At 38.8% G+C, this 21374-nt stretch overlaps 1 protein-coding gene across 1 annotated transcript in view; it reads right to left on the bottom strand.

Moving 5' to 3' along the window:
* Window positions 1-21374, bottom strand: part of PHEX (phosphate regulating endopeptidase X-linked) — a 105641-nt gene that overhangs the window by 48879 nt on the left and 35388 nt on the right. The window contains exons 8-12 of the mRNA XM_074148559.1: window positions 19678-19761; window positions 19224-19369; window positions 12601-12694; window positions 8931-9059; window positions 5261-5362 (exon numbers count right to left, since the gene is read on the bottom strand). Of these exons, the coding sequence (XP_074004660.1) occupies window positions 5261-5362; window positions 8931-9059; window positions 12601-12694; window positions 19224-19369; window positions 19678-19761 (555 nt within the window). The remainder of the gene's footprint in view (window positions 1-5260; window positions 5363-8930; window positions 9060-12600; window positions 12695-19223; window positions 19370-19677; window positions 19762-21374) is intronic.

The raw sequence follows: 21374 nt of genomic DNA on the forward strand, positions 1-21374 counted from the left end.
CAGAAGAGGAAGGACAGGGTAGAAAACAGCATCACAGCACAGAGCCAAATGCTCCTCTCTGACTCGGAGCTCCTTTGGAAGCAGCATGAGCTCCATCCAGAGAACTAGGTGAGAACTGCACGTGAAGACAGGCCGAGTCACCTAACCCTGTTAAAATCTTTCTTTGCAAGACTGGCTTTCAGATGGCCTGGTTTAAATCCATATTTCAATCACAGAAAGAGAGGAATGGAAGGAGGAGAGAAGGAAATTATTCGATGTTATCTCATTATATTGTTTTGTTACAGAGGGAAAGTCAAACCTTAACTCCAAAGTACACAAGGGCTAAAAGGGTTATTCTCAGAAATCAAGGCTGCAAGACAATCTTTCCTTATGTCACATGGACTAGTTGATTTGATCCTTTTAATATGGTTTGGGCTCATCATATTAGTAGTGTTCCCTCTGAGTAACTTAAAACAACAGAAGAGACACAGAATCACCGACAGAGAAATGTTTCAGTGATTAGATAGAGCTGAGAGGCTGCCTAAAGCAAAATTCAAGCATTGATTCTACCAGACAGCCTTTTGTAAGTTCTTTGGAGGTCGATGGTCCCTTTGATTGCAAAGCATCAGGCTGACAGCAAGGCATACAAGTTTGGCCTGAGCCAAGTGCACAAGAAAGGTGGGCATCAGTCAGAAAACAGGCAGCAGGAAACACACAAAACAGTGAGTATCCAAATCAGGGAGAGGATTCGAGTTAACATTCTTTAAAGCCTGCCAAGTCATTTGCATTACAGTGTTGTCATCTAAAGATATAATCACATAAGGAACAGAAGAGTAGTCTAAGGTGAGATGTTTTTCCAGGAAAGCTCTCCATGCTCATACTCCAGAGTTCTAGATCCTGCATGGACCTTACTCTTCTTTCAGGAAATGAGTAAAAATTTTGTTAGTGACCCAAATATGTCTGAAGATAATGAAAAGGCTAATGACAAATTAAACAGATTGCATGGAGTAGGCCCAGTAAACAAAAAACAGGTTTCTGTAGTTCCTTTCTTTCTAGAGCATTTGAGGAACTCAAGAATGCAATGAGATTAAAAATATGGAGGAAAAGCAAAATATGTTAATCACAGTCATTTCCAAGCAGCATATGGTTCATATGGTTCTGCCATAGAACTTTAGGTAGGAGCTCTACTCTGCATTGCTGTAAGGGACAATGTGACAGCTACTGATGAAGACATAAAAGACCAAGACATTCTTTACCTAACTAATAACTTCCTTTCTTTACTTAATTGACAATAAAGAATAGAATAGAATAGAACAGAATAGAATAGAACAGAATAGAATATAGCATTTGGAAGGAACCTATAATGATCATCTAGTCCAACTGCCTGACCACTTAAGGGCTGATCAAAATTTATAGCATGTTATCAAGAGCATTGTTCAAATGCCTCTTAGTCACTGACAGGCTTGGGGCATTGATCACCTCTCTAGGAAGCCTGTTCCAGTGTTTGACCATGCTCTCGGTAAATAAATGTTACCTGATGTCAAGTCTGAACCGCCCCTCGCCTAGCTTTTAACCATTCCCATGCACCCCATCCCTGGATACCAGGGAGAAGAGATCAGCACTTCCCTCTCCACTTCCCCTCCTTGGGAAGCTGCAGAGAGCAATGAGTCACCCCTCAGCCTCTTTTTCTCCAAACTAGACAAACCCAAATTCTTAGCCTCTCCTTAAAGGACATGCCTTCCAGCCCTTTCACCAGCTTTGTTGTCCTCCTCTGGACACATTCAAGGACCTTCACATCCTTCTTAAATGGTTGGCTCCAGAACTGCAGACAGTATTCCAGATGAGGCCTCACCAAAGCTAAGTACAGTGGGATAATCCCCTCTTTGACCAGCTGGTTACATTGTGTTTGATGCACCCAAGGATGTGGTTTGCCCTCTGGGTTGCCAGAGTACACTGCTGACTCATACTGATCCTGCTGTCAATCAGCAACCCAAGATCCCTTTCTGCAGGGCTGGTCTCCAGCCACCCCACTCCCAATTTATACTTGTGTCCAGCATTACTCCACCGCAGGTGAAGATTTCGACATTTGGACTTGTTAAATTTCATACCATTAATCATTTCCCAGTGCCCCAACCTATCTAGATCCTTCTGCAAGACTTCTTGTCCTTTCAGAGAGTCAACAGCACCTCCCAGTTTAGTGTTGCCAGAAAACTTGCTGATGGTGCATTCAACTCCTGCATCCAGATCATTGATAGAAATATTGAACAGAACTGGCCTTAGGATTGAGCCCTGAGGAACACCGCTGGTGACCAGTCGCCAGCCAGATGTAGTCCCATTCACTACAACCCTTTGAACCTTGACGTTGGGCCAGTTCTTCATCCAGTGCCCCATGTACCTGCTCATCTCACAGTTGGACAACCTGTCCAGAAAGATGCTGTGAAGGGCAGCATAGAATCATAGAATAGAATCACAGTATCCAAAGCCTTACTAAATTCCAGAAAAACTACATCCACTGTTTTCCCTTCGTCCACTAGGCAGGTGACCTTATTGTAGAAGGACATCAGATTAATAATGCAGTAGGTGTCATCTTTTGTTCTGGAAAAAGGAACAAGCAGAAGATGCTCACACAGGATTGAAATTTATTTCCAAGCAGGACATCCTACCCTAATAAAAAGATACCACAAAGGTGTTAGTAACCACAGAGAAATAGAACAGTTGTTTTATGTGTTATTGGGCTCAGCCCAGCAGTAATTGGCTAAAATACTACAGTTTGCCTATACAGAAGATCAAAGCAGAGTCCTTTCTGGCCTTCAATTGAAAGAAGATACTTTCAGCATCCCGCTGCGCCCTTTTATAACACTAGTTTTTATTTTGATAGTGGTCAAAAATGAAGAGTGAACTTGAGAAGACCTCCAGGATGATATAACTTGCTCTTTAATTCAAGAATAAACTAAGCTCTTTCTTAAATTGTGAAATCTATGGCACTTGCACTATCCTCACAGATGCGGGTGACACTTATTGATGAAGAAATGTCACTTTTACAGATCTATATAATAAAGTAATAAAGTAATACTGGGGTTTTTTTAAAACAACCAAACAATCCCCACTTCAAATTTCCTGTTGTCTGTGCTACTTTATTAAAGTGTAATTGTTAAAAAAGTGACAGCATAATGTGCTGGGCTCATGAGATTTAATTGGAACAGAGTAACAGATTTTGAAGGTTCTGTTGTATTATAAATCTTAGATTTCCCCAGAGAATTATCTGACCATACATTTTATGAATCTATTTCTTGAATTAAAAACATGCCCATTCAAATGTCTCAGGGTAAATCCAACATCTATCATTAGCAATAAATAGTATTTAATAAACACACACAAGCTCCATGTCTGGAAACCTACCAAAATGTCTCTCTAGACCGCTTCCTTCTAGCCAAGCAGCCCTTTCTGTGAATCCAAACTTAAACATATAGTCCTAAGTCCTACTGCAAAATTGTAGTTGCAATTTATAAGTCATTATATAACACTTGGGTTTTACAAGCTTGACTTTGTTCCTATGTCAGTAAACTATAAAATTGTTCTTCAAAACAGTGAGAATGGATTTAAACCATTTGCTACTCATAGTGCTATGGCTTGTAGCATTATTTTTATTGTACTGTTTGAATTTGGTTTGTCATGCATTGTTTAGCCCAGACTCACCCCATTAACTTCAGAAACTTTAGGTGATGCCTAAATTGTGAGCAAAGTGCCATAAGCTTCCTAAATGTGTCAAGAGAGGGACACAGGCATCTCTACCTACAAAAGATTTAGCCTACCTTCTGAACAAAACTCTTCCTAAATTGGGAAAGGGAGAGCTTTTTAGGGAGTCTATTAGTTTTCAGCAATGTTTGTACTGTTTTTCTGCTGAAAGGCAGGTAGCAAATTTTGAACAAAATGGTTAAGCAGATTGTTTGCTAGAAAAATCAACATCAGACTTGCACATGCCTGTAAAGGTATATAGAACTATATCTATTAAGGAAATAATTAGAAAATCTTCTTGCTCTTATTTTGCACCAAATTTGTCAAATATCTAAATTACAGATCACTTTATTTCTAAGGGTATTTCTAATAAAAAACCAAGCATAACAGCCAGTAAGAAGTAATAACTGTAGTCCATTTACCATCAGGTTAGCAGGAAATAAATGGCATCTTACTATTGTTCTCTTGCTACAGAGTTTATTGGTGCGTTTATGCAGCTCTATTTCATTTGCACATCTGTGAAGAGCACTGCTGTATAAAATGTAAATGGGCTGTGTGTGGAATTTAAAGCTTCCCAATGATAAAATGTCTCACTTTGAAGTCTGTGTTTGTTTTTAAATCAAAACACCTCTATTTTTATTCAAGCACAGAGAGTAGGAATAGTTCAGCTGCACTTGCCATCAGTTTATTCAAAGGGGGTATTTACCAATTCACTGATATCCCTTTGCCCCAACAAATAAAGACACAGTCCTACACATTGCACATTGCCCTCCACTCTTCTTTGTTCACACCTCTTCCAACTGCTGCTCTGGGGGCAGAGCTCTGCATTTGGACAAGCTCCCTTTCCACGTACCACATGCTGTAAACGTGGGAATAGAGTGAAAAGGTAGCTTTGAGTACCTCCTTCTTTCACCTTTACCTCCTGCATTTTATTGTCACTCCATGTGAAAGTAATCAGGACCAGTAATGACATCCTTGATCATAACATTTCATAATTGGCATTATTCTATCGGTACATGGGTGTTCAGCTGGGATGGTCGTTGCACTCCTGGAAAATGGCTTTCAAAGGAGGCCTCCCACCGTGACATTGGAGAAGGTACAAGACCTGTACTGTTCTCATATACCCTTCTAGGCTGGATCCTCCGTCTTCACACCAAACACCCTGAGCTGTCCCAGATGTTTTAGACATTGTTTTCTGTTTGTAGGTTGGTGTTCCCCTGACATCCCAGTCAAGATGAAGACCTTGTGAAGAGAAGCTACTGTACAGGTAAATCTGAAACGAGCTCACAGTCTACATGAGTCAGAGCCAGACGGGGAAAGATGAAGGAAAGGGAGGAAGAACAAGGAAACAAAAATAACTTCAGCAGAGAAGCAGGAGCTCAGATGGCTCAGCTTCTGGCAAAACAATTGTGGCACATGTCCCTTCACAAATGAAACGATGGGTAATTAACTGGAACTGCAAATACAGTCCATGACATTCTGTTCTCCCTCAAGTCAAATCTTCACGGCAACAGGATTTTACCCGTTCAACATTTATATTTGTTACCTTCTCATAAGCTTTTCTTTTTGTTTCAGAGTCCATCCAGTCATTTTCCTTTTCCAACATGTCAATAAAAGCCCAGCGAATTCCTTCAGTCAGCTCCTCCATCTGCAAAACAGTTAGCAAACCTCTCTCCAGTAAAATATGTCATGGCAGAATCATTTTAAGAAAAGGTTTGGTGCATGCAGGAGCAATGGATTTGGTTAGACCATGAATGATTCCAAATCAGACAGTATCTGCTGTTCTTTCTTTAAGGCTGATTTCTTCTTTCTGCAGTCCTCAAACACTTCTCCTGAAAATAAATTTCTTTCCATTTTCTTTTCCTTCAGGTGTACCACACAACCTGTTCATTGCTGATCCTTTCATGACACAATTGTAACAATGTCTGTCTTGAAATCATAAAAAAATACTGGGACATTTGCAGTGATTTGGGGAGATTTCTGGCACTTTTCGTTCTAAATCACTAGCCCATGCAGAAGAAGGAGCCAGATGCAAGGCATTTGCAAAAATAAGCCTTTTCTGGAGGGAGAGAATCTGTAGCCTTGTTTGGTTTGTGTCAGACTGAGACACGCCTTTTTAATACTGCCAAAGGACTGAATTTGGGCTGACAGTATCATGGTCCAAATACAAAGCAGTATCCAAATATTTAGCCTGTATTTAGCTGTATTTGTGAAGTACTCCTAACCTTTACTTACTGCAGGGATAGAGGCCATAGCTCACAACACTGAGCAGCCTTAGCTGCTTCTGTGGTCTTGAACCACCAGTGACAGCTTGCATCTGTGCAAAGCTAGGGAAAACCACAATCATTTTAGCTTGGCTGCTTCTTCAGGCACCTATACAAAGTCACAAGCATATCACAAGCAAGTAAAAAAAAAAAATTATAGGAATGTTTAATGAGTATGCACACTAAGAAAACCCTGAAATTACAGAAAAGAAGAAATCTAAGGGCTAAGAAATACATTATATCAGTCTAAAGAGCAGAAATGTCCTCATGCTGATGCATCCGACTGGCAGCACAGACCAGAAAGGTGTATGCAATCAGCTGCTTCTATTTCTATCAACTGATGAACCTCATGACAGATAGCCACTGAGCATACTGCAAGAGTGAGGTGATTTGGGGGATCTAGCCACCACTGGAGTTCTTTAGCACAGACCAAACCAGAGTTGAGACAGCACAAGACATGACAGATAATCATTACATGAAGACTTATTGGATCTTTGTGTTATCAGTTATGTTACATTTAAAAATACTGAAAATGTCAAGTAGTGGAGATTTATGTAATTTTATTCTTTAATTTTAGATCTGGTATTTCTGGAATGTCATTAAAAGTGGGGATTAAACCCTGGAAAGTAACGTTACCTTTAGCTAAATTGCCATTTATGGATCAGATGTATATTTTAATCTGGAACTGTTCTTTATTTGTGTTTATTTGTTCTTTATTTGCCAGACAAAACATGGCAAAGCTCCTTTGATTATTCATTTTTTTCTACCCTTTTCAAAAAATATTTTCTTATTTTTAGAGACAATATGGAACAACTGGAACAGGTCTAGCATTAAATATGACTAAACAGTCAACATCCACAGTAAACTGCATCCCAGGGAATAGGGTAGCTTAAAGATATTGATGACAGAGCACTGACTCAATTAACTTAGTGCACTAATGAGGTGAACTCCCTGTATTTAGAGGTTACAGGTTCAAACACAAGCTCTTCAGCTGGACCCTGGTGTATACTTATGCTTTATGCACCAGCTGTAGCTGCAGGGGGCAGGGGTAGAAATCTATTCCTGCTATCAAAGTTATTACTGAAACTGCTCAGGCATAGCTCTAAGAAACACTGCAGGCACTCTGGGTTAGAAACAGTGCTATATTTAGACACAAATAATGTCTTTCTTGATAAAAAGAGAGAAATATCTAAGGTATGAAACATCAGTGACAAAACATAGGGGAAAAAGAATCCATATTATCCATAACTCAGGATTTGCTTATCATAGACAGATATATGCTATAAGCCAGGAAAAGAAAGGAATCTGTTCAAATAAGAGTGCTTTTCTCAAGTGCTTTCTTACTGCTTAAGAAAGAGAAATAGAACAGAAAACCGCGACATGAAGATGATAACACCACAAATTACTAACTTGAAAAGCACACTTCTAAATGAATTGCAACAAATTTCACCTGAATCCATGATTCCGTGATTCCATGATCTAATTTTAATCTCCACTGGCAGTTCACTATAAGTCTGAATCTTATGATCTACACTATAAATTTTATATGTATTTTCTTACTATGGCTGCTACTGTGAATTCAGGTATTTTTTCAAAGATTTGGTCTGAAGGGAATTTGCATGCTAAGAAATATTTTCATTAGCTCACATTTCAACAGAAAACCATTCTCTACTCTGCCAGCTTCTCAAAAATTTCTCTCACGTATACAAACATGAAAAAAATGTTCATCCATAAAGTGTACATTTCTTATAGTCCTTCTCTTCTTTCTTATCCTGTGCAGAGGTCATACTGTTTAATATCCCAGAAATATTTTTGCCACTACACCGCCAAACTGCACATTACAACTTGATCAAGAATCAGGAATTCCAGGAAAAGCTGGATCTCAGAGATGAAACTCCAGCTGAAGCTAAGTAGCGAAAAAAAATGCAGAACCTGAGAGGGAAACACGCGTCATAAAGATTTGGACAAGCCAAATCAAAATGTTGATCTGTCTAAAATGGAGTCCTTCCCTGAGAAAACAGTCAAACTAGATAAAGTCAAACAGACAGACTCAGGCTACTGAGCCAGAGCTGTGCAGGACTATCACAGAGCTGTCGCTCCCAGCGCAGGATACTATTTCAAGTTTCCTAAATGGTTGTGCCTCTCCTGCACTGAGAGCTAAGTTCAATGACTAAATTAGTTAATTTTAAACTTATTACTGTTGGAAAATCAATGGTTGGAAAAGCAGATATTGGAAAATTCTATAAAAAATGAACTGAAAATAAGTCATAAACTATTGTGAAGGGTAATTAACATTTGAATATATTATTAAGGGAAGTGATAACGTAGCTATGTTTGAAGTTTTAAAATGAGGATGAACATCCAGCTAAAAGCTACTCTCTGGACTCAGCAGCATGGAAGAATACCTTCCTTTACTGTTGAGTACAAAAGATTCGTCACAAATATAAACTCTCACTATGTGGCTTTAAGTGTCCCTTAATTTGGGCCAGGCATCAGCTATGTTTTTCTTGCTTAGACTACAGGGGTAACACAGTCAGCTTTAAAAGGGTAGCCCTGAAGCAGAGAGATCTTGACCAGCTTTTTAACTACTCAGTAAAAACTTTATAGTAAAGAGTTACACTAGCCAGGCTAAACCATTTCTCATCAATACCCTTCACTCTGTTCCTGCACAGCCTGGCTGTCATTATTTACACAAATTAGCCTGTTTTTGATCTGGTTACATATTTGTCTGACGGGCTGCATATGGAAGGGATGGACAGTGCCCAGATGGACAGAAAGGTGACATTTATTCAAATGTGTTCCATTTTCTCCTTTTCTATTTTTTTTTTTAATTCAATTAAAGCATTTTTAAGAATCTTGTCTCTTTTAAAACTTTGGTCTAACATCAGAGGCAATTTCGGAGGAGGAAGCCAGTCATTTAAGGTTTCCAGACAGAGATCTCAGAGGACTCACCATCTCTTTCTTGTCTTCTTGAAAATGGGCCTTCACAAACATCTTACCCACAACATAAGGGAGCGCACTTTCAACAAGGTCTACACATTTATCCCACTGAGGCAGCAACGATGTGGTTCCATGGATCACCTGTTGGCAGGTACATGTAGTAGGTCATAACATCATACTGCTTAAGAAGAACAAGTCTGCACCCACATAGAGCATAGTCTAAAGCATATTTGTCAAACAGCTACCAAAAGGAAACAGTAATTATACTTTACAGTTATTTCTATTTTCATCAAGTGCTAAGTAATAGTCAAGAATGGTCAATGCACCGATGAACAAGTCAAATAGAGCTCAAGTGCATTGCTGCCTTGTTTCTCACAGGAAGAATGTTGCTACCGTGGACACTTACTGAGCTAACGTTACATTTTCTTGTCAAGGTGGAAGTTCATTTTTAAAAAAAGTTCACACAACAGAATAAGAGATGGGTCCATGTAAACAATAACAGTGTTGATTTAAGAAACTTTTGTTGTTTTCAAGGTCCAAAGAGTTCTCTTTCCACTTAAGGAACTTCTTAAGCTTTTCCACAGAGAACAACAAAAATCCCAGTGCAGGAGTTAACACCTGTCGACTGTGTAAAAGCAAAATACAGTCAACATTAGACCACATCAGGTGGGATAGGATTTTGGCCTCTTACAGATTACACAAGTCTCTGAAGCACTGATCTAGCAGTTTCTGAGCCTCTTCTTTTTCCCAGTCTTTTCCTCCTTTGAGCCTAAGATTAAAGCTCTAGCAAAACTGAAGGGTTTGAATTTGTTGTTTTCCAATAGCAAAAGATTTCATTGGAAAATTCCAGAGTAGCTTAACCCTCAGCTATTGAAGGTCAGATATTTTGGTAGTTCAAAGATTGATTTTCTCCATCATATTGTCTGTAATTAAGCTTAATCAATGACTCATACTTAAATACACCAGTGAATTGCATTTTCAAACACTTTTTATTAATACTGTATGTGCACTAATAGATTTTCAATGACAGAGAGAACATTGCTTCTATAAGAAAACCACATTAGGCAAACCAATACAGAATAAAGTAATAGTTTCCTAAATAGAGCCAAATTTGAAAATACGCTTCTTTTCCAAATTCTTCAAAACTTCCAACAGCATTAAAAAAAAAAATTAAAAAAAAAAAAAAAAGAAAAGAAGAAGAAAAAGAGAGAAGAAAATTTCTCTCCAGGACACCCAAGCAAACCCCAATGGAGCTTTTTTCTGATGCAGAGGAAGGGAGAGGAAGAAGGGGAGTCATGACATTAGTCATCAGAGCTTGAAATTCCTTCTGAAAGTTCTGACTACACATCAGCCACAAAAAGAATCAGGAGACAGAACTGGCTTTTAGACTGTGACATATTATTATTATTACAACATAATAATTACCATTATTTTGAGGGAGGCTTGACTGTAAGGAGGACAGAAAGGCAGCACAGGCTGTGAGACCAATAAAAATAGAGCTGAGAGGAATAGACTATATCTCACAGCTGGTTTATTGATATTTATGTTACAACAGCCAACTACAACTCCCTCAAAATGGTCCTCCTAATATTAATGTACCATTCTAAAACACAGTAGTCTAGGTAGTAACAGTGACTATAAATAGCACGTTTCAAGCCCTCCCAGTCAATTCGGAGCTCCACAACACAATTAACAGATCTCTTCCCCAGGTGTCACTGCACATTTGCAAGGGCTCAAAGCACCACTCAAAGCAGAGGAGCTGCTGATAGTTGCTGATGTGGTGATCAAAGCACTTTCTCTAGAGTCAGCAGGTTTGTCCTATTTCTCAATCTGAAGTTTTTTGAAGTTTCATCATGTCTTTTTACCTCTCTTTGCAAAGAGTTTAAGTGTCTTGATGCCAAGATTTCTATATGTTAGATGTAGAAGTCACCAATAGAAAATGAGAACCTGATTCATCTCATGGTCATGTCTTTTTAGGAGTCATTGAATGTTTACTTCACTTAGCTGGAAAGAGGTTGATGGGTCCTTTTTATGATCCCAAAGGACCTGTGTGCCTGTAGTCCTCCCGCCTCTGACTGGACAAATCTGTTCAACAAAGCCTTTGCCCTGTACTCCGTTTCTCATGTCCTTTCTGCTGACTCATGAAGTCTGTTCCCCTGAGCTGTTTACTGTGCTTAGCTTTAGCTCTTAACTGTTAGCTGTTGCTGTTTACTGCACTTGACTAACTCTCCAGCTCCAGGTCCCAGGGACAGATAATGAGAATGAGCTGATGACTCACTACCCTTACTGTGCTGTTCTTAAGTTTTCACAACCACTTACATGAAACCCTTGATGACGTTGTTAATAAGCACTGAATAAAATTGAATTAGATTTCTCCTTAAGCTTGTGGAGAAAGTGGCCAGAGAAGTGACAGCAGCTAGTTACCATATCAAAATGCACGGTATCCAAAGCTTAAAGATTCTTTCCAGAATTTTTCTGGCCATAATATAACTCAATATAACTCAGCATTATGCTGCAAACTGGCTGATGGTCAGCATCAATCTATTTTACCTGGCTAGCAAGGAACGTCCCAGGAGGGGACACACAAACGTCGCTGTGGTTCTGACAGCCAGTTTCTCACAGTTTTGCATAAAGAAAATGGCATCTTTAACAAGCCTGATTTGAATATAACTTCAGAATTACAAGAGACTTCCTTTCCTGTGTAGTTTCTATCATGCTACTAGGGCTTATTTTTGGGTATGTGATCAACTTGGAACTATTCCAGTACTACTGAAGGAAAGACATTACGGGTGCTTCAAATAGCAACCTGCATGCCTCATCAGGGAGGACAGAGCACCCACACCTCCTGTACCACACCACTGGCAGCATCATGCCAGCCTCCTGTTGTCATGGTGTCACCAAGCAGCTAATTTTCATAACTACAAACAAAAAGTTCACCATCTAAACTGAAGTGGCTTGGAAACAAGAGAGTTTCGGTTTCATTCTTGGTTTACTTAAAGAGCCCTCACACTGCCCACAGAATTACCAGGATAGCTTTCTATTCAGGGTTCACTTAATCAAATATATGTTTTACATAAATGCCCGTATTAATAGATGATTAGCTCGGCTCTCATAGCTTGGGACGGTGACTAATGTCTTCTGGGGCTTCTGCAAACCCAAGCTGGAAGGCACCTGATCTGCTTCTCTGTGGAAAAGGTGGGTGTATGGATGTGCTAGAGTTCGTGTAAAGCTGGCACTAGAGCATGAAAGGGGCTTGAGCAAGATTAAAAAAGCTTAAATCTTAGACTTCTGTTTTACCAGAGCTATTTTCATGCATAAGTAAACAGTATTTTTTTTCAAAAGCTTAGATTTTGGCCAAACAGGTTTGGCCTGCAGGAATAATACAGGTCACAGCCCTGGCACATAACTCAAAAACTTTCCAGCTTTCAATTTTCTGCATAAAAAGACTAAGGTTTTTAAAGGGAGGTCTCAAAAACTCATTAACATAATCTAAAAGACATTTTTCCTTAGTGCCATCTACAAGAATATGTATGTCTAACGAAAAAAGTTTATTCAATAAATTTATCCAGCATGGAAAACATTTCATGTTTTGCAAAGGTATAAGTAACTATAAGGGAAATCAATAGTGTCAACACTAATACCATTGTAAATGCTATAAAATGCTGTAAAAGCTCTAACTTACCCGAGAAAATTCCAGCCACCGATACTGAAAACGTCTACTGAGGTTAAATAACCTTGAATAAACCATCCTCCACACCAGATAATTGGCAAGAGTCCTGTTAAATCAGACATATTTTTATCAGACATCTAAATACATATCATGTACCACAAAGCACTCACAGAAATATCTCTACAAACATTTCAACGGAATGGTGGAAATTTCACCTTGAAAATTAATGAGTGATGACCAAATTGATAAATCCCTATTACACAGAAGAGTCGGTATGATTGCAGCCAGTTAATATGTAATGGCTCCATGATAACCATCTTCTAGGGGATATTTATAAGAAGTCTATCTCCTAGTATGTCATTTTTAGGTAATGCTTTTTTCAAAACGCAGTTTTCATTTTCCATAGAAGTTGCAAGAACTGTCATAATAATCGTTGCATAAAAGTTTTATTTAGAGATAAGAAAATAACCAATTTCTCTTTTGTAAATAAAAGTGAATGTTATCTCTCCTCATTAATAGGGCACATAAATCATAACTATGAAACAGAACAGATAATAGTCCATCCCATAATATACTATCCTTATCATATATATCTTTCATTAGAAGATATCAATATGCTTTTAAAAGTTTTTACTACCCACAGAGTTCTTAAAGTATTACCACTCTTATTTGCAGATGGATAATGGAAATACCAGAAAAAGGTAAGTCTCAGTAACAAGGATCTCATAAGAGCTGAGGCTGAGAGATCCAGGAAACACTTGTTTAAAATTCCCAGGAGACCTGACATCCATGCCTCTTTTCTAAAACTTCAAGCACTTGACTGGAGGATTTATCTAGTCTAGACTGAGCTCTCTACATCCTCTGTGTGAGGTAAAGGTGCATTGTGAAATACACAATTCAGCTTCAAACAGTTGCAAAACAAGACCAATAATGGCCTACATGTGTTATTCTAATCTTGTCTTGTACATGACATTTTTCAAGGATAGTCATTGCTTTAAAGCTATGGATATCCAAGTGGTCCTTGTTCTACACTGGGATATACATGACATTTTGGGCAGGCCATAGACTTCTCCACAGGGAGGAAAATTGCTCCTTTGCAATAGAACATGCTGTTATGGACGGTCTGAACAACTCCCACGTCTATAAAAATCCCATTTCTACAATCTGTTGCCATAGTTGTGGAGCAACATAGCTGTTGCTACAGTGTCACTCCATTAGCTTCATCCACGGACATGTCCCATACTGTCCCCTCCTCTGAATCATACCAGGTTATAAACACACTTTGTGGCCATGTTGTCTTCACAGCAGCATTCACCTGAGCCATAACTTGAGTTTGCCTTTAACCAAGGCCTAGTCCACCCACACAAAGCCTCCAGCTCAAGATAAGTTGTTGCTGGAATCTTGCACTCTTGCTCATTCAGCTGGGAGGTGATAATGAGGTGAGAATGGAGAGGTTTAAGTCAAGCTATAGCTACATACTGTCTATTAGTGACTGAGCACATGATTGTAGAATCATAGAATGGTTAGAGTTGGAAGGGACCTTTAAAGATCATTTAGTTCCAACTCCCCCTGCCATGGGCAAGGACACCTTCCACTAGACCAGGTTGCTCAAAGCCCCGTGATAACCCAGTAACCCCAGCAGCGTGCATGCAGTCAAGTGGAACACTACACCAAGAGCAGATGAGCAGCTGTGCACTCCCCGGGGGCTGGCTGAGACATGCACTGGGGACCAGTCCGGTCAGACGCAGTGGTCAGTAGCCAGGGAAGGCAGGTGCTCTGCAGTGCCACTGGATTTTGCTGTCCCTGCAGGCTGCTCCAGCTGAACTGAAGCTAGCACAAGTGTGCATACCCACATGAACCTGTACAGGAGTTGTGCATCCGTGACAGCCTGGGCAAAGCCCGTTTTACTCATCAGTTAAGTCTGCATATGCTTACAGGTCAGAAACATGGTCAGCTCATTTCACACAGGAAAATTTAAGGGTGCAATCTCAAGCCAGCTGTCACCTCACAGGTCTGACACTCACTAGTCTTTGTGGCCAGCAGCAACTTCTACAGGGGAGTAGAGAGTTGCTGTGATTTATAAGTCCTGCCTTTTATACTCCACCTCATCTCTCACACTGGGCATATTCCCTCTTTTAGTATACAGATATATCATATAGTGCACATAAATCCTCACAATAATCATAAAACATATATGAAAAACCTTTTTAGCATAGATAATGAACATTTATAACACAGTACGTGTTCAAAAGCCAAAACCATTAGCTCCGCTTAGATGAGCAAACCATTTTGAGATAATGCTTAGGGTCATTAAAAATTCATTCCAATCTAAGAAATACCAAAAAGTATCAATTTTCCACTTAACATATTTCTGACAATGTGGAATTTCCTCACTCATTGGTAATTGAAGCACCCTAAAACTGCTCAGCTCTTGTTGATTTTGTAAATGATTTGAACTCCACAAGCCTTACAACTATCTGCCTCAGGTAGTTCAGCAGAACCGAATAGCATCCATGCTACTGCTGTAACTCCTCTGTGGATCTAAAACAGTATTTATGCAAGTCCTACAGATTAAAAGGTTTAAAGATTGCATTTCAATCAAAAGTCTTAGGTAAAAACCTCGGCTAAATAGACCACTATCATAAACCAATTATGTGTTACAATTCAGTACTTAATTGCTGCAAAAAAATCAATTCTCCCTTCTGTGTGGTTCTTGTTTTCATCCAGCAGTGTTTGTCCTTATGTTTGAGTTGGGGAACTTCCGTCAAAATGGTTATGAAAGAAAGATTGAAAATTGTAAAGGATGAGTCTCAAAAAGGTGACTTATTTGAAGACACAAATATTAACAGGAATTCAAAAATTTTTGTATCAGTAATGAAGGCAGCAGTAACTTTCATGAAATATTGCACAATTAATTGAGGTTTGTTTTAATTTGGGAAGGAAAAGAAGGCCAACACGTCCTAAAACCAAACTGTCTGATGAGATCGTAGTATTTCCTGATCATAATCACACTAGAATCCACGATGTATATGATGCATAAAACAGCAGGAAGGTTTCACTTCAAAGCCCAGAGGCTGGGGAGGAGGTTCTTTATTTTGCTTTTCAAAACAAAACCAAATCATATTTTATCTGAATTTGTTTACCTATTTTGGAGATGATCATTTTATCATTTTTGGCTAACTATACAAACTTAAAATCAATAGCTCATCTTCATTTGGCTTAAAAACTGACACTTTTTGGTTATGAAATGCCTCCAGTGCATATCTTGGGGTGATTTACATCCCAGTTTCACAAATAAGTTCACTGAGGCTCAGAGAGGTTAACCTTTTCACATGGAGCAAAATCCAGCACACAATAAAACACACAAAATCCTCTCTGCTCTTTTTATGAGAGCAGAGCATTTGTTGTTGTAACCTTTCAGAAGAGTACAGTACATAGCCCCCTATTTTAACTTCAAAATGACTGTTGCAGAAAGAAGTGTAGGCTCGCTCTTAACCAATATGACCATTATTGTGATCCACACTCCCAAAGGAAGTGGTAAAGAGCTTGTTTGCTGGGACAGTTACAATTATACCAGTGCTTATGAATATCTACTAAGAAACTCTCTACGCTATCTGGGAATAAAGTAGGTTGCTCATTTAAAATTCTGTGAGTTTGTAATATTTTAATCAACAGACATGGTGGCAATTAAAGAGGATAGATCTAATATGAGATAGATGGACAAATTAATTGACATTTTAAGAAAAAGATCCCTTTCACAAATTTTGATGTCCATTTGAAAGTTGTATCCAGAATTGAGTCATGAATCAAATTATAAGTACTGAAAAATTTCCGCCTCTATTGCTAGAGGCACTAGCTCAAGTCAAATTGTTGTAACTTCTCTCTCTAATTTTTCAGAGGCAGGCTAAGGCCAGAAAGGAGATTGAGTGCCCTCATCCCTCTCTAAAGAAAATTCCTCTTATGCTGTAGGAATTGTAAAGTACTTGTCTATTGATTGTTCTGTACTGCAAAGATGGGGTCAGGTAAGGCAAAGGACACCAGTTATTCATTCTGACATCCACAAGAACGATAAAGATGCCTCCTTCAACAGCTGCAAATGTCTCCAACATGGACATGATTTACTGTATCCTATTTATGGCTCACACAAAAGCACCAGCGCACAGGTAATGGGGAATGGATATAAGGGGCTCCTCACTTGTGCCAGCGCAGTCCCAACTACCCTCTTACACGGCACAGCTGTATTGGAGCTCTGCCATTATCTCATTTATACCACAGCTACATCTGTGTGTTCAACATATGTATTCTTCCTGTAATAGATATAAACTCCATTAAAAATTAGTTGGTACACTAAAAAATGGAAGGAATCCCTGAAGAATTGTTATAAAGAAGGTGTGACTTACTTCAACACTGAAGACCTGACATGACTTAGGCTAGCTGGCCCAGGGCTGATGGAAACTCCTGCAGGCTAGTTACTCAGCTTCTTGGGCAGCTTGCTACAGAGAAAGCCATGCTGCTGGGCTGGACTCACAGCAGTGCACTGGCTTGGGAATTTCAGACAGACCTCCAAACCACATCACTGCAGATATTTCAAGCTCCACACAGTAATTTGATTATACGCAGCACGGTTGACAAGTAAACAGCCACCTTATTCTACTAAATTCACTCCACCCTGCCAATGTGCTATTTTCTAGTAACATTGCCATGTGAATGATTTCACAATTCAAGATTGTTTGGAGGGTTCTCCAAGGGAGCAGTTTTCAATATGATGATTGTAAGTCCATATGACTTGTCTCCTCCATCACTGAGAACTGCTTCTGTAGCCAGACTTAATTTTCGCTCCATTCTTCCCTCCACCTGAAATAAACTTCATGGAGTACTTTGCCGGATCACTGGGGTATGAACTATCTTTTTGTGCCATTTTGAATAGTACCCATGCCAACAGGGTGTTCATCTGGGAAGGGGACACACAAGGAATTAGAATAAAAGTATAATTTAGGGATAGAAGGTTTTCATATTTGAAAAGAATATAAACTTGGTGAAAGTACCTGCTTCTCGTAATGACACTGCATCTCCTGAAGTGGTGAGAAGTTAATTCACATTCTAATCACTGAAACAAATCTAAAACTTTGGAATGCTTTACTAGGAATTCGATTGGTCTAGATATCTACTGCAACAAACCAAGTTCATGTTGTTCATATTAATTTAACTTTTAAAATATCATAGGGAGAATGACAAATGAGACTACCTAAAAGAAAAAATCTTTGTTAATCTTTCAGAGTTCACCCTACAGGGAAACGTTAAGACCTCATTGTTAGGATTCACATTAAGATGATTTCCTAATTTTCTCAGGCCAGATAACAAGGTTACTTCTGGAGGAGACTATGACATTTTAAGTAACGAACATTATCATCTAATAGATAAACATGATCAGTGTGACTGAACGGACTTTACTTACAAGAATTTGAAGTTTGATTAGGTTGAGTTTAGCACTATTTGCCATTTCTAACATTTTATGATGCAAACTTCTTAGGGTAAGATGGAGCAGAAAATGCCTAAACCATTATAAGCTCTAAGATATGCAGCGTGAATATACTGGAAATTGGACATTGCTTTTGCCTGCCCTCTCAGACCTGTGGGGGTTGGGAAGCTGGTCTCGAGCTTTGCTGAAGAACGGGCATTGCCATTCTTTTTGGTCATTACTCCGGCCTCCCTCTGCCATGACACACAGGCTGGCTTAATTCCTCTTGTATACCTAGATTTCCCTGAATAAGACTCTAATGGAAAAGATCTCCAGGTTACAAAGCATCTCTTTGTGTTACAAAGCATGGACAGCCCAAACCATTAGGAAGACTTCTTCAATAGATTAAGATTGGTGGCACACTAATAATATTTGTTTGATTTTTATAAAGAAAGGATGCTTGATAATCTATAGGCAGATCAATCATTTTCGTTTTTCTTACTGTTTGATCTGTGTGTTATTTTTACAGGTACTGTGAATGAATGTAAGCATTCTGTCACTGGAGACAGAGAGCAACAATATAAAAGCAATGCTTCTGATTTAGTCTTTTTTTCTGAAATGTAAATTTAGTTGTGGCCACACTATACAATCAGCAAAGAATGATTTTTGGAGACAATATTTTGTCAACAATGTTCAGTAACACGCCTCACTGGAGAGCAAATTATCACAGAAATCACTTAAATTACATCAATAATGATGTTTTGAAATGGGATGTCATCTTCACATACACTTTTTCATCACACTGCCCAAAGCTTTCCTGTGCAAAGCACATCTACTATGTTTAATCTGAGCTACCTGCATTTTACAACTATGTTCTATAGGCGTAAATGATTTCACAAGATACAAGACCCTATACAAGTAAGAGATGATGAATGCATATGGAAAGAGCAGCTTTACTGCAACCTGTGTTTTCCATAAAAAAAATAAAGGTGTTGAAACTGCAAATTCTCCTGCTACACACAAGCCAGTATCTATATCCTCATTCAGACAAAACCAAAGAGATCTTTTGCCTAGAGACTCGTTTCCAAGAATGTCTGAAGCACCTGAAAAACCCATGAAAAGCCCAGCATTTGATGTCCCCTCATAAGTGTGGGTGAAACCACCATAGGATCCTTACTTTTTCCTTTCATTTTCTAGTATCCTGAATAAATCTTTGAAGTACTGGGGAACACGGACAATCACATTTTCTGAAGGACCTATATCTTTGAGCTCAGGATAGAGTCTGGTGTCAATCACCTTCTTGATGTATCCCAGCCAGTCAAACTGCAATGACAAAGAGAAGGCTGGTTAAAGCAGATTATGGAGAGATGATTTATTAACTAAGTTGCACCTTTGAGACTAATGGTTTCAAAGCTTTACTTATTAAAAATGTAGAAACTATTGCACTTTGTCATTACATGTATTTTCAAACCTCATTAAACTTGTAACTGTATTTAAAATAACATATATTGTAATTGAGTACACACATTCCTAATGATATTCCTTTAACATACTGCTCTGTGCACTAAAGGCAAGTTTAATTATATAGGTCAGACATTAAAAGAGTGATTTTGCAATTATCCCCAACTAACCTGTGGAATCATGGTACTAAGCTCTGATATGTTCATTTTATTGTACATCACCTCACTTGTTCGATTTTCATATGGAATCATGATCTGAGGGAAAAAAAGGAAAAAGAAAACCAAAACCATCAAAACAAGGATTATCTTGCAGGGACTTGCTTTTATGTCATTACTGTCCGCCATAATCCCAGAGCAGAAATATCTCACCACCCATTTTCCAAGCATTCACAGCATTAACTTCCCTTTCTGAGGATGGCATTTAACTAGGAGAAATGGAACACAGTTCATTGTCAGTTTAACTCATTACCGGGGAATTTAATGAGCTGCATACTTTCTTTGAGCATATGAGACCAATTTTAGCTCTGATTATACTAAGGAAATGCATGTTGATTCACAAGAGACAAAAGCACACCTACACCATTAATAATTATTCATCCCATCATGTCAGGTAGAAGCCAACTTCAAGCTATATGGTTTAAAAGGTCAAATTTGAGATAGGTATGCTGGAAGCATGTCATCTCTTGGATTTGAAAATGTTCTTGCTATGGCCTGACTCCATCTGAGAGAAGAGCCAGGTACACACCAGTTTCTTCTCATTTCACCAGCATCCTGATTTCGATAACAGGAAACCTGGTATCATAGGCCAGACATAAATTAGAGCATTCTCCAACCAGGCCTCTCATCTGGGTGACTAGAAGAGCCAGACCTCAGGATCCTCTGTAGTGTCAAAGTCCAAAGACATAGCAAAAGAAATCCTAAATATAAAGCAAGTCCTTTTATAACTGACAAGGGACATTCAGATTCCAAGATGGCAGTATGGTTCATAATAGAAAAACAAGCCAAGTACAAAATACAGTGCAAAATTTTCTCAGTGTTCAAGAGAAACAAGAATTCCCAATGGCAGTTCCAGCCCTGATCTAAGGTAAATCCTATATGACACGCTGTGTGCTGTACAGTTTAAGGAGGACAGAGACTGACGCCAGACAAACCAGACAGCTGGCAGTTCTCCAACCAAAATTCTCCAGTAAGTGTCTGCGGTTTTACTATTGCTCAAGCCACACAGAAAAAAAAATTACTTTCTTCTCCCATTCTGCAAATTTCATTTATCTGACAAATCTTTAAACTCTTCTTGAAACCCATTTGCTCCTTTCATCTCAAAACTTTCCATTTTCCTCCAGTAATTCAAACCTAATTGAAATCTTCCTTGGACACAGCAAGCTTCTCAAAGCATGCCACTCCTTCCTATATCCAAAGTATCCTCCCTTTATTCTTGCTGTCTCTTCCTGAGCACACAAATTCTCCATTATATACGTTCACTTGAAATGACTGCAGAGGACCACAGGACACAGTAAAAGCCTAGGTAAGAAACAGGACTATCATCTCCTTTGAAATCACAGCAAGGTGTTTATATAAATCATTGACCTCATTAGGGATTATGCAACAATCCATGTCCCTGGACTCATGCCTAATATCTGGATATATTTCAGGAGGATTATTCATACTACAGGGAAATTAGGTAGCCATAAGCAAGTATGACTTGTTGCATAATAGTATGCATTATTGATCTTGAGGGTTGTTTACATGATCCATGTCATTTTATATAGCAACTTCACCTATATACTTTGTGGATGAAAGTTCTGTAAGACATTTGTTAAGTAAAGCATTAGAGCTACCAGAAGCAATGCATCTTCCTATCACATCACCGA

Source organism: Numenius arquata, chromosome 1 (genome assembly GCF_964106895.1).
Source record: "Numenius arquata chromosome 1, bNumArq3.hap1.1, whole genome shotgun sequence".
Lineage (NCBI taxonomy): Eukaryota > Metazoa > Chordata > Aves > Charadriiformes > Scolopacidae > Numenius > Numenius arquata.